At 44.2% G+C, this 16,482-nt stretch overlaps 1 protein-coding gene across 3 annotated transcripts in view; it reads right to left on the bottom strand.

Annotated features, from left to right (window-relative positions):
• PLXNA1 (plexin A1) overlaps positions 1–16,482 on the bottom strand; it is a 278,496-nt gene that overhangs the window by 214,367 nt on the left and 47,647 nt on the right. For all 3 annotated transcript variants that reach the window (XM_040408573.1, XM_040408571.1, XM_040408572.1), the window contains exon 3: positions 5,726–5,908. In XM_040408573.1, the coding sequence (XP_040264507.1) occupies positions 5,726–5,908 (183 nt within the window). The remainder of the gene's footprint in view (positions 1–5,725; positions 5,909–16,482) is intronic.

Consider the following 16,482-nt stretch of genomic DNA (forward strand, 5'->3'; position numbering starts at 1 on the left):
TTTCGGCAAACACCTGGGATGTCCTCATGGGAGGTCAGTGATCGGAGGGGGATTATACCAACCGCCTCATGGCTATCACATAACTGATGATACAGCATTAAGCATCTCTTCCACTAAAGCTATGGTAGATGCTGGCTGTCACCCAAGACGGCACAAAACAAGATTCTACATCATCACAGAGATAGGTAGTGAGGCTGGGCAGAGGTTGGGATCGGAGTAATTTACATGTCAAGAAGCCGTCTGAAAATGTTACACACATGAGCATGAAAACTTAGAAAGGAACCACGCTAAAGTATTAAGCATCCCTGCTATAAAGTTTATTTATGTGGATTGTTTTTGCATAGTATTATATATATTCTTAAAATACTGCTTTCTATGTAAATTAATAAAACTACTATAATACTGCCTCCCTATGTACAAGAATATAACTACTATAATACTGCCTCTATGTACAAGAATATAACTACTATAATACTGCCTCCCATGTACAAGAATATAACTACTATAATACTGCTCCTATGTACAAGAATATAACTACTATAATACTGCTCCTATGTATAAGAATATAACTACTATAATACTGCCTCCTATGTACAGGAATATAACTACTATAATACTGCTCCTATGTACAAGAATATAACTACTATAATACTGCTCCTATGTATAAGAATATAACTACTATAATACTGCCTCCTATGTACAGGAATATAACTACTATAATACTGCCTTCTATGTACACGAATATAACTACTATAATACTGCCCCTATGTACAGGAATATAACTACTATAATACTGCTCCAATGTACAGGAATATAACTACTATAATACTGCCTTCTATGTACACGAATATAACTACTATAATACTGCTCCTATGTACAAGAATATAACTACTATAATACTGCTCCTATGTACAAGAATATAACTACTATAATACTGCTCCTATGTACAAGAATATAACTACTATAATACTGCCTCCTATATACAAGAATATAACTACTGTAATACTGCTCCTATGTACAAGAATATAACTACTATTATACTGCTCCTATGTACAAGAATATAACTACTATAATACTGCCTCCTATGTACAAGAATATAACTACTATAATACTGCTCCTATGTACAAGAATATAACTACTATAATACTGCTCCTATGTACAAGAATATAACTACTATAATACTGCCTCCTATGTACAAGAATATAACTACTATAATACTGCTCCTATGTACAAGAATATAACTACTATAATACTGCCTCCTATGTACAAGAATATAACTACTATAATACTGCTCCTATGTACAAGAATATAACTACTATAATACTGCCTCCTATGTACAAGAATATAACTGCTATAATACTGCCCCCTATGTACAAGAATATAACTGCTATAATACTGCCTCCTATGTACAAGAATATAACTACTATAATACTGCCTTCTATGTACATGAATATAACTACTATAATACTGCTCCTATGTTTAAGAATATAAAGAACACAGTTTCCTATGGACAAGTAGTCCAACATTGTTTGCCCTTCTCATTCTATTGACGCCAGTTTATCCACACCCAACATAATCCTGAAATAATAAAAGACAAAAAAAAAAAAACCCACAGAAAACAATTTCCCTGTAATTATGGGCTACAAGCCAGTGTCTATAAATGCCGGGCACACAAGGCTTAGTAACCGGAGGCCTCTCATGAAATCCATTGCAGTATCATGAAAAATAATACAGTACTAGAGCCGGGAAAGACAATACCAAAACAATCATCATATTTCTCGGATTCATAATTGAAAGTATCAGTCTCTGCCTCACTTTCGGCATTGATCTGCAGTCACATCCCCCCCCCCCCCCAGCTCGGATTCACTAAAGACCTATTACAAACCTGCTATTTAGAGCTCAATAGCTGAAATCTGAGAGCCGTCACCGCTTGTCACTTTAGATCAGGTATCGATCCTACCCAATAACACCCCCCCACACACCCTAACCCGTCAAGCGCCCACTTTATTCTGTCTCCTATAATACCCATAAATTAGACACGCATATAATTTATACTACTATTTCGATCAGCAACAAACATCTACGCGCTAAATATAAATTGTCGCTGAACTCGTGTCATCTCTGGTTTAACGATCAGCCAAACAAATAAAATGGCGAATTAGGAAAAAAATATGAAAAATTTTTAATGAAAAAAAGTCTGAAAAAAAAAAAATCACTTCCTTTCTTGATATCTTGATGCATGAAATGACAAAAAAAATGGCTGCATGTAAAAAAGGTTTAAAACACAAAAAAACTAAATGTTAAAAAATAAAATAAAATCAGGAATGAAAACGATCACCGATGTAGCACAGAGCAGGAGAGGACAATAATTTCCATCTGCAGTCGTGTGCCGCTCTCAGCTGGGTTAAATGCCAGATCTATATTGAGATTTTGCTTTCCTGCTATGCAGAGGCTTCCTGGCGACAGCATGTGCTGAGCACGCCACAATCCCACTCGTGGTCCCACCGCAAGACGCCTTAACACGTTCCGCTCAGATACGGAGTGCAAGACGCCAACCTGCTGCAGACAATATGGCCGGGTTGTAATGCCAATCACTAAACCCTCGAAGGAACTGTCGTCTCAGAGATCACAAAGGCAAAATTAAAGCAGAAAACATATGCAAAACTACCAACGGTATACCGCCATTCTATGCTTTTGCCGGATCATTTTAATCCGGCACCGACAATTAGAGTCAAAACTCGGGAACAACCCACACATAATTATATCCACCTTCACAAACAATCTTTTCATTCTCTTAAAGGGGTTTTTCGACAAAAAAAAATGTTCCCCATATGCCCGGGCCCCTCACACTAAGACAAATGACAGGCCTCATGCACACGACCGTTGTTGTGTTCCGTTCCGCAAAATGGGGTTCCGTTGTTCTGTGATCTGTTTCCGTTTGTCTTCCTTTACTTTTGGAGGATCACCAGACATGAAGGAAAGTAAAAAAAAGTCTAAGTCAAGTTTGCCATGCAAATGATAGGAAAAAAACGGACGCGGACGCGCATGACAATCTTGTGTGCCTCCGCGTTTTTTCACGGTCCCATTGACTTGAATGGGTCCGCGAACCGTTTTCCGTGAAAAAAAATAGGACAGGTTATATTTTTTTGACGGACTGGAACCATGGATCACGGACGCGGATGACAAACGGTGCATTAGCCGAGTTTTCAACGGACCCATTGAAAGTCAATGGGTCCGCAGAAAATCACGAAAAACTGAACGGACACGGAATAAAACAACGGTCGTGTGCATGAGGCCTAAGTATACTTACCTGGCTCCCCACGCCGCTCCTGGTTCCCGCACCGCCGCTGCTGCCTCTTCCCGTGCGCGGATGAAAACATCCGGTGTCGGGTGGAGCAGACAATGGCATACGGGGCGAGGACGAGCCTCCCTAGCGTCACCCGCATGAGCAGTACAGGGAGCCAGGTAAGTATATTCAGTGTGAGGGGCCCGGGCATATGGGGGGACATTTTTTTTGTCTTAACCCCGTTAAGGTATACAATTTAAAAAGAAGCAGGTTGTGATTAAAAAAAAAAAAAAAAAAGTTCTGTCGTTTACAACTTACATAAAGTCTATGGGTCTCCATGGTAACAGACTACAAACAAACCCTGTGTAGTCTGATCCCGCAGTCGTGTTTCCTTCAGTCTGTCCTCAATATCTGGCTGACCAACCAAATATATGAGGACAAATGCAAAAATGCATAAGACTGCAAGAAGGCAGGACTAGGTTATGCAGAGTTTGTTGTCTGTTACCATGGATACGCACAGTTCTGCATAGGGGATGTAAAAGCAAAACTGTAGGACATTTTTAATGAAGACCTACTTCAAAGCGGATTCATTTTTAACTATACATTCATTGGGGCAATAAAAAAAATTGGGGCATGGCTTAGATTGATGGGTTATGCTCTTTGACTTTTGAGGAGAACAGACAGAGAAGATGAGCTGCAAATTATTGTCTATCCAGTAGTGGGAAACTTCAACACTGTATAAAGAAAACCCAAAAGTCAACCCAAAACTATCATTTAAATCAAAAGAAGTCAGTAGTTTACAATAAAGCATGTTTTTGGCAGTACACAACTTGATCACTAGGGGCACCGTTTCATTGAAATCTTAGTTTTTTCAACCTAAAGTCATCAGTCTATAAACTAAAATGTAAAAAAGGAGGGCTGCTGATATATCCCGCACTAATGTGATCATGGAGGAAGGCAGCTTTGTGGAATTCCTGTGAGTAGATCTCCAAAGGAAAGTAGCCACACCCCTATTTGATAACCGGGAACAGACCGGTCACAGAACATATTCTACATTTTTCAAACCAGCACTTGAATCTGAATACTTTTGTAATTGCATGTAATTAAAAATTTTGTATAGCCACTGAGTTATTCAATACAATGTATCTGTATAGCGCCACCTGCTGTTTGTTCTTTTGCTTATTTCTTTTGTCCGTCTCACTGGGCTGGTCGCACGCGCTCAGTTTAAATCAACTGCCACAAGCCATATGTGCTGTTAAAAGCTGTGGCAGGTACAGGGAGAGAGCTGCAGCAGAAATGTGGAGAGGTACAAGGAGAGAGCTGCAGCAGAAAGGACCCCCCCGAGCTGCCAGGCTGAAGATAATCTAGCAGAACAGTTGGAGCAGAGAATGTGGAGAGGTACAGGGCTGGTTCTAACTTTGCTATAAAGAGATTGTCATGTATGTACTATATGAGGTCAGATTTTCATTTAGTTGTTTTTACGTCAGTCATGGCATAACCCCTTTAAATGGCATCTCTCCTTACCGCCACTCACCACAATGGCCTCTGCCGCAGCGGTAATGGAACGAATCTTTGATCTTGCATATTACTGGCGTAAAAACCCATCATGCAAATACATATCCCAGGATCTGTGCAACTGGCAGCGACTAAAGCGGGGACGTGACAGAATATTTAGGCGATGAGAACAAAAGAGGTGGAAAAAAAAAATAATCTGAAATTTACTCCCCCCACCCCAATCAGTCAGACTGATAAATGCATTGTTCTCGTGAGCCCACACCTGTCACAGGAAGAATGAAAAGTGACAGCCGCTCCAGCTTTCCGGCACATCCCAGATCTGATTAGCGGAGACGCTCGGTGCCACTTACCTTAAAAATCAACTGTTTTGTTCACTAAGAAATAAAAAAAAGGGGAATACTAAAAAGCCTATTTTCTATGATTCATCTAAAAAGTATCTGCGAGGAGGGACTGTCAGCGGGAACACCAAACCCTATAATGTGGATGGCTGGAACGGGAGAAACACGGACTCTACACCTTTAGTGCCATCAGGCGATCTAACCGACCCGGGCCCCCATGATCACTACTCTATGCCACATATCCCCAGTGCAGAGAACCTCTGCATCCACAGGTGTGACTGCTATCAGCCACTCCTCCTTTAAAAGTAAGGTCTGAAGTGCCTCGCGCCTCACTAATATCAGTTTTCACAAATATGCGCGCACAATTTGACGACGCCAATATACGGGAACCTGAAACCAATGTCATACCTATACAAAGTCCTCAAACATGACAAAGGCGGCAGATTTTGCATGCGGCCGAACTGCTACAATCATGCAAATCCGGCTTCTCAAGCAAATGATGGGAGTGATCGTCAGACAGCTGCCGGCCGGCGCGCCGTCCCCTAAAACAAGGCGCCTCAAAGCCAGTGCACTGCGGCACGCTTACCTTCTTCATCCTGCCGCTGCGAGTACCGGCGAAAACCACAGTGTGTCCTCGGTAGTCGTAGGCCGCCACTGACGTCATACCATCCTCCTTATCCACGAAAAGCGGCATCCCTTCGATGGTGACCGTCCCTCCGAGAGGCTGATTAAAATCCTGACCGCAGAAATTGTCATCGATCTGCAGGGGCTGAAGGGAGGGGAAAAAAAGGAAAACGGCGTTAGAAACAGACTTTGCTTTAAATTCCGTAATGTATTCAAGATCTCTGCTTGCCGTCAGTGAATGTAATTTTATTTTATTTTTTTAAGACGGAAACTGGTACAAACATAAGGGTAGATGAACATCGATTGGCAGTGGGTTCACACAATGCTACATGTTTCAGATCGAAATCAGCGACAGGCCGCAAAATCAGCCTGGAAATTTTCAGCTGCATGTGAATGAGGTTTTGCTTGCAAAAGATTGTCTACACTGGATTCCATTGAAACAAAACCTCAGCTGCGAGATGTATTACTGAGTACCAGCCACTAACCAGATTTTTGCGAAGGTATTTTAGGAATCAGTTTTTTCTCTCCCTTTAAACTCGGACAGAGGTAAGCGCTCAGTTCAGTCATGAGTGACTAGGGGCTACTCGCCTCATAAGCTCCTCCCCTTTTCTAGGGTCATGTGACAAATACGTCCCAGCCGCCATAATACCAGAGAAGTGGGAAGCGTGCCGATTTTAAATGCAACAGCATAAACTAGTCCATGAAAAACGACAGATGTAGCGGAGCTGAGTTTGTTATTTGGTACAACCCCTTTAAATGGCTTCTAGAGTAAACTTAGAATAAACCGTGCAGCAGGGGCGTTCAGTAAATGGAGCCGATGATGTAAAATTTCCAACAGAATTAACCCCGTTAGTGATCTGACTGTAAACTAATAATTATATCAGCCATTTTAGTACCACAATGGCTCCCCGCAGAGATCTGAAATTGGCTTACAGATAGGAAACCCAGGGTACGTAATAAAACAGTCATTTCCTATTTCTGCCCATTTCTCCTTAGCAGAAGGCCGTAATGAGGGGAAAACTGCGACTACAGAAGCTGCTCAATTAATGGCTTCCTAAGTGACCACTAATTTACAGCCCAGAGGTAAACACTGAAGGGTGTCCTTTTGGCTTTTTATATAAATAAAGTTCATTCAATGGGCCTCAGCTGCTAAATGGCCATTTTGTCCATAGCAACCAACCGCAGCGCAGCTTTCATTTTTCCACTGCAGCTTACGAAGTGAAAGCCGAGCTCTGATTGGTTGCTATGGGAAACGCTACCACATCCACAGGGCAAAGGGAAAAGTATGCGTTGCCATATACCAACCAATCAGAATGCAGCTGTCATTTTTCAGAGAGCTATTGGAAAATGAAACCCATGACTTGATTGGTTGCTATGAAAACCATACCACAGTAGAAGGGAAGTGTCTTAGCGCTGCCCCATAGCAACCAGTCAGAATCCAACTTTTCAGAAGGCCTTTAGACAATGAAACTGGTTGCTACAGGCAACACTAGGTTTAATAAATCTTCCCTATAGAACAAATGATAACTACTGCCATATTAAAAAGTAATTGGTGCAATCAGTTCCCATAATAACCTGTAGAAGATACAGACTCCTGGTGGATCCCAGTATCTGCTCTCGAGGCACCAACTACTGAATGGTTTATAATGGCATGGGAGCAGATTTACTGACGCAAAATGCCCCAGAAACCTGCCACAAACTGCCCCGTGAAAGTGGCATACACGGCCTGCACCACAATTATCCATTTCTATGTATTTTTTTTACACCATCCTCAACAGTTTCGTGCACGCAACCATATCCGCAAATCGTGGATCCTCAAAATACAGATGTGTGCTGCCCGCATTTTATTTGCAGAACTGTTGTCTTCAATGGGTCAGTGGTCTGCATTTTGTGGAAACAGTCTATCTTTTAGCAGATCGGAGATACGGACGGAGAAAACACACAAGTCATCCGTGTGTTCCGCAAAAAGAGTGACCACAAAAAATGTGGATGCAAGACGGAACGCATTCGTATTGTGCGGATCCACGATTTCCGGACGGCAAAACAGATACGGTCATGTGTATGGGGCCTTAATATAAAATATTGCTGTGAAGAAGTCCACCCAAGATGGGCACACTTTCATTTAGGCTACACCCCCGACACACTCCAAATCTGTCCAAGGACTCCCACTTATGGGTGGGGTTTACATAAGCCCCACGCATCTTCGGGTCAGGATAAGCCATAATCGGCAGGGTTGTCTCTGAAAATTTAGTACAATCCAGGCAAATTCTGTACTTTTTGCAACAGATGGGTCCTAAGCAAGAGAAAAGCATCTAATCACTTGCATCAAGCTCATCAAGCAGTGCCCACCATTGTGATAAATTTGGCGCAGTCTTGGCCCGTCAGATCTAGTCTCATCCTGTCTAATTTTAGGACTGCATTGGTAATTCTGTCCCAGTGTGCATTTGCAATTACAGCAAAAAAAAAAAAAAAAATCGTCACAAAAAAATTCTAGTTGTCAAATCAGGGGTTAATTTGGGCATCTACGGTCGGTTTAACACCTGCGCCGAAGTTCAAAGCACCGCTCCCTCAATGTGAAGAGAAATTAGGGAACAACAAAGACCCACTAATCACAAGCTGGATTTTTTTTTCTTTTTTAAACAATATATTTCTGTGATAAAAGGAGGCAGCGAGGCGTTCTGGACGCGGGGAGTGTCTGCGGGGAGAGGGCAGATGGCAGGTGTCAAGGTTAACACTGAAAAGCCTCCAATCTGAATATGAAAAAAGAACACACGGCCCAAGTGATGCGCGGAAAATGACAGCTCCCACGCTGGTTGTCACCCGGCTGTCCCAGAGCTCGGAACAACGATCCAGCATCATCATAGCCAACTTTCTGGTGGAAAAAAGGGAGTGCCCTCGCAGACTGCCCGAAAAGATGCCCCATCAACTGGACTGAATACCTCTCTATGTTCCTGCAGACCACTTCACTCCCAGGTCCTGACCTCAGGAACAGCATCCTGACATCATATGCGGCAGAACCTGGAAGTAAAGGGCTGCAGGACCATTAAGATGTGAGGATTTGTACAGAATGGTTAATTTAGGGAGCCTGGTCTGGGGTCTGTAGTAGTTTAAAGGGCCTGTATTAGCGTAGGGAGCCTGTATTAGTTAAGGAGGGCTTTCTGGGGTCTGTATTAGTTTAAGGGGTCTAGTCTGGGGTCTGTATAAGTTAAAGGTGTCTATTCTGGGACCTGTAAAAGTTTAGTGGGTCTGGTCTAGAACCTGAATTAGTTTAGAGGGCCTGGTCTAGGGTGTGCAACTATATAGGATGTTTGGTCTAGGGCAGGGGTGCACAACCTGCGGCCCAAGGGCCACATGCGGCCCTCGAAGCCATTTTGTGTGGCCCCCAACCATCTGGTAACAGACATGTATGTCTATGTCTTGTGGCTGCTCACATCTATCTTTCATGCATTCTCTCATTAGATGGGAGTCCTGGACCTGTAACTATACATTAATGGTATATACTGTATGTTCAATATGCCATAAATACAGTATTTCAGTTTTTAATACCCCTTTAAAATGTATTTTCGGCCCTAGTCATTGGTTTAGCCTGCCAATGTGGCCCCCAACCATAAAATGTTGTGCACCCCTGGTCTAGGGTCTGTATTAGTTTAGGTGGTCTGGTTTGGAGTCAGTATTAGTTTAAGGGGTTTGGTCTAGGGTCTCTATTAGTTTAGGAGGTCAAGTCTGGTGTCTATATTAGTTTTGGGCGATTGATCATGGGTCCGTGTTAGTTTAGACTGGGGTCTGCATTAGTTTAGGTCTGGTCTGGGGTGTATATTAGGGGGAGTCTAGTCTGAGACCTGTATACATTTAAGGGTTCTGATCTACGGTCTGTATTAGTTTAGGGGGCCTGATCTATAGTCTCTATTAGTTTACTGTATAGGGTGTGTGGTCTGGGGTATGTCTTAGTTTAGGTCTGGTCTGGGGTCTTATTAGGGAGTCTAGTCTGAGACCTGTACACATTTAGGGGGTCTCGTCTAGGGTATGTAACTGTATACGGTGTTTGGACTGGGGTATGCATTAGTTTAGTGGGTCTGCATGTGGGTTTAGGGCCTGCATTCCTTTAGGGTGTCTGGTGTAGAGCCTGCATTTATTTAGGGGATCTAGTCTGGAGCCTATAATAGGTTAGTGGATCTTATCAGGTGTATGTACTTGTTTAGGACCTGGTCTGGTGGTGTATTATTTTAGGAATTGTGGTCTGTATTAGCTTATGGTTATCTGGTCGGGGGTCTGTATTGGTTTTAGGCTATCTGGTCTGGGGTTTGTATTAGGTTAAGGGGTCTGGTCCAAGGTCTGATTTAGTTTAGGTCGTCTGTATTCATTTTGGAATGTGATGAGGGTCACATGGAACTACGTACGATTGCGGACCTGTTCTTGATACACAAATGTAATTTAATCATTACCCATCAAGAAACTGTAAACCGTTCAGAGTCACACAGACCCCATTATTATAGCTGGGGATGGAAGACAAAATTCAGAAAGGGTTAAACCATTCTGGCTTCGCTGCCCCTTTATTTCACCGGATGAGCCAGTCCAACTCTGCCCAGCTGCTCTGCCTGCCGGCTTGGCTAATATTTATCATGGCTGCTGCAGCGGAGTGCCAGGTTGCACGGGGCCCACTTGTTCCCAGACTATTTTTGTGCATGATACAAAGGACTATCTGGCAGGTGCAACCGGGAAGAAGGGAGCGGAGGGGAAACTTGGCTTCACCCAGAGGGACAGCAAATTACGCAGCTTGTGAAAGAGCAAATGATAATATTTAGTGCTGCAATACTCTGCTTTCAGCGGCGGGGATATAATGCGCGTCTGTGGATCGGAGCTCTGCACACAGCAAAAGTGCTGATAATGAAGCACTCTGGCCAGAGGGAGAAATGTCAGCGCTGCCTGCCAATAGGGATGGCAATGTCCCCTGTAACGCCATTTACTCAGCTTCCAGATCGATGCATTGCGGTACAGTAAATCCCTGATGTGGCGGCACAAGAATAACCAGCATCTCCCCCTATAATTAATATATGCACGTCTATATCTCCTGCAAATACAAGACCAGAGACGTCCTCCTCTGCCACTGGGTGGGAACCACTCATAGGGCCATTACCGTGCCCACAGACCCCGAACACGATATCAATTTCATCTTCCCAGCTGTAACTGCATAGCCGTGTCAGTACTTTACATTCATGAAACAGGATGTGTAGGATGAACAGTGCTCTAGACCCCGTCTCACATGCCATGGGAAACACAGATATAAAATGAATTTCCAAGAAAATTTTATTATATGGTGATTAGCATCAGTAAGCAACGTGACTCAACTAATCTGGGGGGATTCGGAGTGCCCCTTTAAGTGCATTCATGAATCAGGGAGCGCAGCATGAACAGTGCTCTAGTTCCCTCCATATGCCATTGAAAACACAGACGTAAATGAATATAAGAGAATATCTATATATATATTTTTTTTTTCCATTTACCATCAACGTGACTACCAACTCATCTGGGGGCAGTTGGAGTGTCCCTTTAAGGGAAGCATGATGTATCACAGCAATGGGACAGACGACTATCTTTGCAAGATGTGCTAGCATTGCAGACAGGGAGGAGAGGACGGCACACTACACTAGGCCTGGCAGCCATCCACGGATCCATCCTGCCATTAAGTGCTCTGCGACTGTAGTAATACTGGGACACGGGCAGAAGTGGAAACGTTGTCACGCTTCATACATGACCTCCATGGGGTATCAATGACATCATCAGGCTGCACCCAGGACAACCCTACCAAGACGACATAATCAAGGGCCAAGTATGCACTAAATATAGGGGTGCAAGTGCACTGTAACTGGGGCCCCAAGCCATTACATGCAATACAGACTGAATTTGCATTGGGGCCCTTGGGCCTCCAGTGACATCTCCACACTGCGCGACTGGTTTCATGGGTACTACTCATGGCACAAAAGTTCATCATCCAGGACTTCATGTTCCGCATGTGTCACCACGCTCCGGCGCACCTCTCCACACCGCCAAAAAACCCGGCAGTACCGCTCAGAGAGGAGTTAATATTCCACAGTGCTCCCGCTCCAGCAGAGCCTCCGAGCGACACAAGCTCATCCAGTCGGCGTTAAAAGGGGATGGCAGGAATGGAGTAGGGAGCTGGGAGGTGCGGTGATCCGTGAAATCACTTTATATCACTGCCACCAAGGGATGATAGATGTTGCCACAACAACCACGGCTCCCGTCGGCGCCCCCTGATTGGCACTTCAAAGGGATTTAGGGAATGTGACTATTCGGCGGGGGAGCAGAGCGATTGGGCAATGCCAAAGGGTTAACATCAAAGTTCAATGCACTAAATACAAATAGGAAGACGACAAATAGAAGAGAAAAAAATATTAACACTCAACGGGCCACGAAGCTCTGGATAAGGACCCTCTGAAATAAACAAGTGGAATTTTTATTTTATTTTTATAACAGGAGGTGGGCGGGACTGTGACAACCTATTATTCACTATCACAGCTGCCCAGACAAGAGGGATCACTCCCAACCTCCAACAAGTTAAAGAGGTTCATTAAAACATGGCCGCCAACTACAAAAAACATCATCACACCTGTCCCTGCGCTGTGTGTGGTATTGCAGCACAGCCTCACAATGCTTGCTTAAAGGGGTTATCCCACAAAAAAATATTCTGAAGTTTTCAAACCAACACCTGGATCTGAATACTTTTCTAATTGCATTTAATTTAAAAAAATGTATAGCCAGTGAGCTATTCAATAAAATGTATCTGCACAGCGCCACCTGCTGTTTCCTCTTTTTGTAATTTCTCTGTCCTGCTCACAGACGGAAGCACATGCTCAGTCCCATCCTTCAACTGCCACCAGTTGCTGCAAGGTGGTCACATCCATGAGAAAGGACATGCCCCCTAAGCTGCGATCTCAGGACTCATGTGAGGTACAGGTCTGGTTCGAACTGTGAGATTGTCATGTACTTTAAATTATTCATGGTATAACCCCTTAAAATATTAGAAAAACATGGCTGCTGTACTCCAAAAATGGCTCAAAATCCGTCCATGGGTTGTGTCTAGTATTGCAACTTATCTTCTTTGACAATAAGGGGGGATTCCCATCTGCTAAGGGGATAGAATATGATCGGAGGGGGCCTCAACACAGAGACATCTACGGATCCCGAGTATGAAGGGGCCACTGAAATGATTTGGCGTGCACGGTCTTCCAACACACACCGGCGCCCCGTCACCCTTTTAAGAAGGGAAACACTGCATAACTCCACTCATGCGATGCAGCCCCCTTAATTTTCAGGATCATTAAGGGCCCCAGAGGTCAGGCGCCTATACTCAGAGGTGACATATTCTAGTTTTTTGCCTTAGGCGAGTATTCCGCGCGGGTGCAATGCGTGATGCGAACGTATTGTGCCCGCACGGAATCCGGACCCGTTCATTTCAATGGGGCTGTGTACATGAGCATTTGTTTTCACGCATCACTTGAGCGTTACGTGAAAATCGCAGCATGTTCTATATTCAGCGTTTGAGCAAACGCAAATCCATTTTTTTTTTCATAGCATTTTACTCATTTTGGGCTAAAATTCTTTTTTGAATGTTCAGCCATCTCTGATATAGAAATCTGTCTGTTTGCCTTGAATCCCATCACTCGTTATCGCTTATTTTTTTATCAAGCTGATAAGATTATGGTTTAAATAAGTGTTTATGAGGTCAGGAGATCAGAGATAAAAGCTACACATGAGCTGTCAGATGATAGGATTCAAAGAAAACAAACTGTGACAGCCTGCAAACAGACAGATTTTTAACCCTTGTAACTCAGAAATGGCCGAGAGACTCAGACTCATGCATGCGCTGCGGGTTCTAGCGGCAGACGTATGGTACGTGATCCCACAAGTGGCTGCCGCATGTGATCGCGGCGCAACCTGGATAACCCCTTTAAGTTGGCCAATATCAGTAGGAGGGCAGACTGGTGGAAACCTTTAATATTTCAGAGGAATGAGGACATCTTCCTTGAGGACGTACATACCCATATACACTGGACTGCAGAACGCTATGGGATTCGCCAACAAATAGAGCAACTTCAATAGATTGATTTCTGCAGAGAGAAGTGGGGGAGGGGAGGTGACAACTGTAATGAACACATTTCTGACTCAGAAAAATGGTTGTCACACTCCCAGATGATGAAGCCGTTGGACAGAGCAAGTCAAACGCTAAGGCTCAGTTCACACCTGAGCGTTCTGAAAGGAGCGCTCTGTATGCGCGATTGTACGGACGTTTACAAGCGCGCATACAGAGACAAGTGTGCACACAGTGTCGCGCGTTCCCGAAAGTCTATGTACGGGAACGCGCGACAAGCGCCCAAAAAAACGCTCCTGTACTTGTGTGAGCGTCGGGCGTTTTACAGCGCGATCGTACGCGCTGTAAAACGCCCAGGTGAGAACCATTCCCATAGGGAAGCATTGATTTCTCCTTGTTGAGCGTTTTACAGCGCGTAGGAACGCGCTGTAAAACGCTCAGGTGTGAACTGAGCCTTAAGGCCTCTTTCACACGAGCGTGACGGATTACCTCCGGATGCGTTCAGTGAAACTTGCACCATTTTGCAAGCAAGTTTAGTCAGTTTTGTCTGTGATTGCGTTCAGTTTTTTCTGCGTGAGTGCAATGCGTTTTGATGCGTTTTTCACGCGCGTGATAAAAAAACGGAAGGTTTACAAACAACATCTCTTAGCAACCATCAGTGAAAAACGCTTTGCATCCACACTTGCTTCCGGATGTAAAGCGTTTTTCATTGAAGCCCCATTCACTTGTATGGGGCCAGGGCTGCGTGAAAAACGCAGAAAATAGAACATGCTGCGTTTTTCACGCAACGCAGAACTGATGAGTGAAAAAAAAAAAACGCTCGTGTACACAGACACATTGATGTCATGTCACGCATTGCACCCGCGCGGAAAACTCGTTCGTGTGAAAGGGGCCTAAGGTGAGGGCCAGATGCGTTCAGGGTGCATTGTGGGAAACCCGCGCGAGTAGGCACGCAATTGCAGTCAGTTTTGTCTGCGATTGCGTTCTGATGTTTAGTATTTTCCATGCGAGTGCAATGCGTTTTGCACGCGTGCGACGGATTGCCGGGACTTCTTCACTCAAGTTGGGGTTAGGTGATGTGTAGATTTTATTATTTTCCCTTATAACATTGTTAAAAGGGAAAATAACAGCATTGTTAATACAGAATGCTAAGTTAACTGTGCCTTGAGGGGTTAAAAAATAAAAAAATATTACTCACCTCATCCTCTTGATCGCGCAGCCGGGATCCTCTTCTTTCTTCTTCTTTCAGGACCTGCAAAAGGACCTTTGATGACGTAATCGCGCTCACCACGTGGTGACGTCAGCGCAGGTCCTGCTGAATGAAGATAGAAGATCCTGCCATGTGGTGAGCGCGGTGACGTCAGTGCAGGTCCTTCTATCTTCATTCAGCAGGACCTGCGCTGACGTCACCACGTGGTGAGCGCGATTACGTCAAAGGTCCTTTTGCAGGTCCTGAAAGAAGAAGAAAGAAGAGGATCCCGGCTGCGCGATCAAGAGGATGAGGTGAGTTATCTTTTTATTATTTTTTAACCCTCAATTGACATTCTACTTAGCATTCTGTATTAAAGAATGCTTTTGGTTTTCCCTTATAACCATGTTATAGTGGAAAATAATAAAATCTACAGAACACCGAACCCAAGCCCGAACTTCAGTGAAGAAATCCGGGTCTGGGTGCCACATTCAGTCTTTTCTCACACGTGTGCAAAACGCATTAGCACGGAAAAATCTGAACAACAGAACGCAATCGCAGTCAAAACTGACTAAAATTGTGTTCCTACTCGCACGATTTTCCCTGAACGCACCTGCATCGCATCCGACCCTCACCCGCGACGCCCGTGTGAAGGGGGCGTACCAGAAAAATAAAAACTGATCTGTCCGGGGCTTCACATTTGCCGGCACACCTCGCCGCTCCGAGCCGACTGTCTCCAGATTTCCCGCTCGCTCTCGGCTTCCAGACTGCGGCTGCTGTTTACTACTTTCCTGCTTTGTCTCAACAAACTCTCTGGGAAATGACAAATACAGCTGCACACCAGCAAAAAAAAAAAAAACCTCCACAGCAGCGAGCGCTTCCTCGCCGTCAATAAATAATTACACTGACAATTAGCTCATTAAAATCAAACCGCCTCGTTAGGGATTCTCGAGCTAAACATTTATACTCATTCTTTGCCATGGAGGTTTGGGGAACGCAGGGGGCTAAGGAGTTGAAGACGGGAGGGCAGGAAGGCCTCCTGAAAAGGTAACCCCACCCAGAAAAAAGACCGCCAATAATCTGCCGCGTATCATCTTTACAGTAGTGGTCGTTACATTGCGAATCCATGAGGGGTCGTCACAGCCGCGCCCCTTTTATGGCCGTCGCTCAATGGCCATAGAATCCTGCAACAATGTGTACACGGAGAAGGATACAATGTTGCAGATTTACTAATCCCGTCTAATATTTGGACAGGTTAGACCGGGCAGTCCGCCACACTTTTTGAAGCCCAAATCAGGTGTGGATAATAAAAAGAGAACAATATAGATACAACGTCTCCACTTTTTTCAATCTACTCCTGGTTTTGGCTTCAAACATGTGGCAGCAACCTAAGGGCTCATGCACACGAACATATTTTTTTTTC

Source organism: Bufo bufo, chromosome 9, assembly GCF_905171765.1.
Source record: "Bufo bufo chromosome 9, aBufBuf1.1, whole genome shotgun sequence".
In the NCBI taxonomy this organism is placed as follows: Eukaryota; Metazoa; Chordata; class Amphibia; order Anura; family Bufonidae; genus Bufo; species Bufo bufo.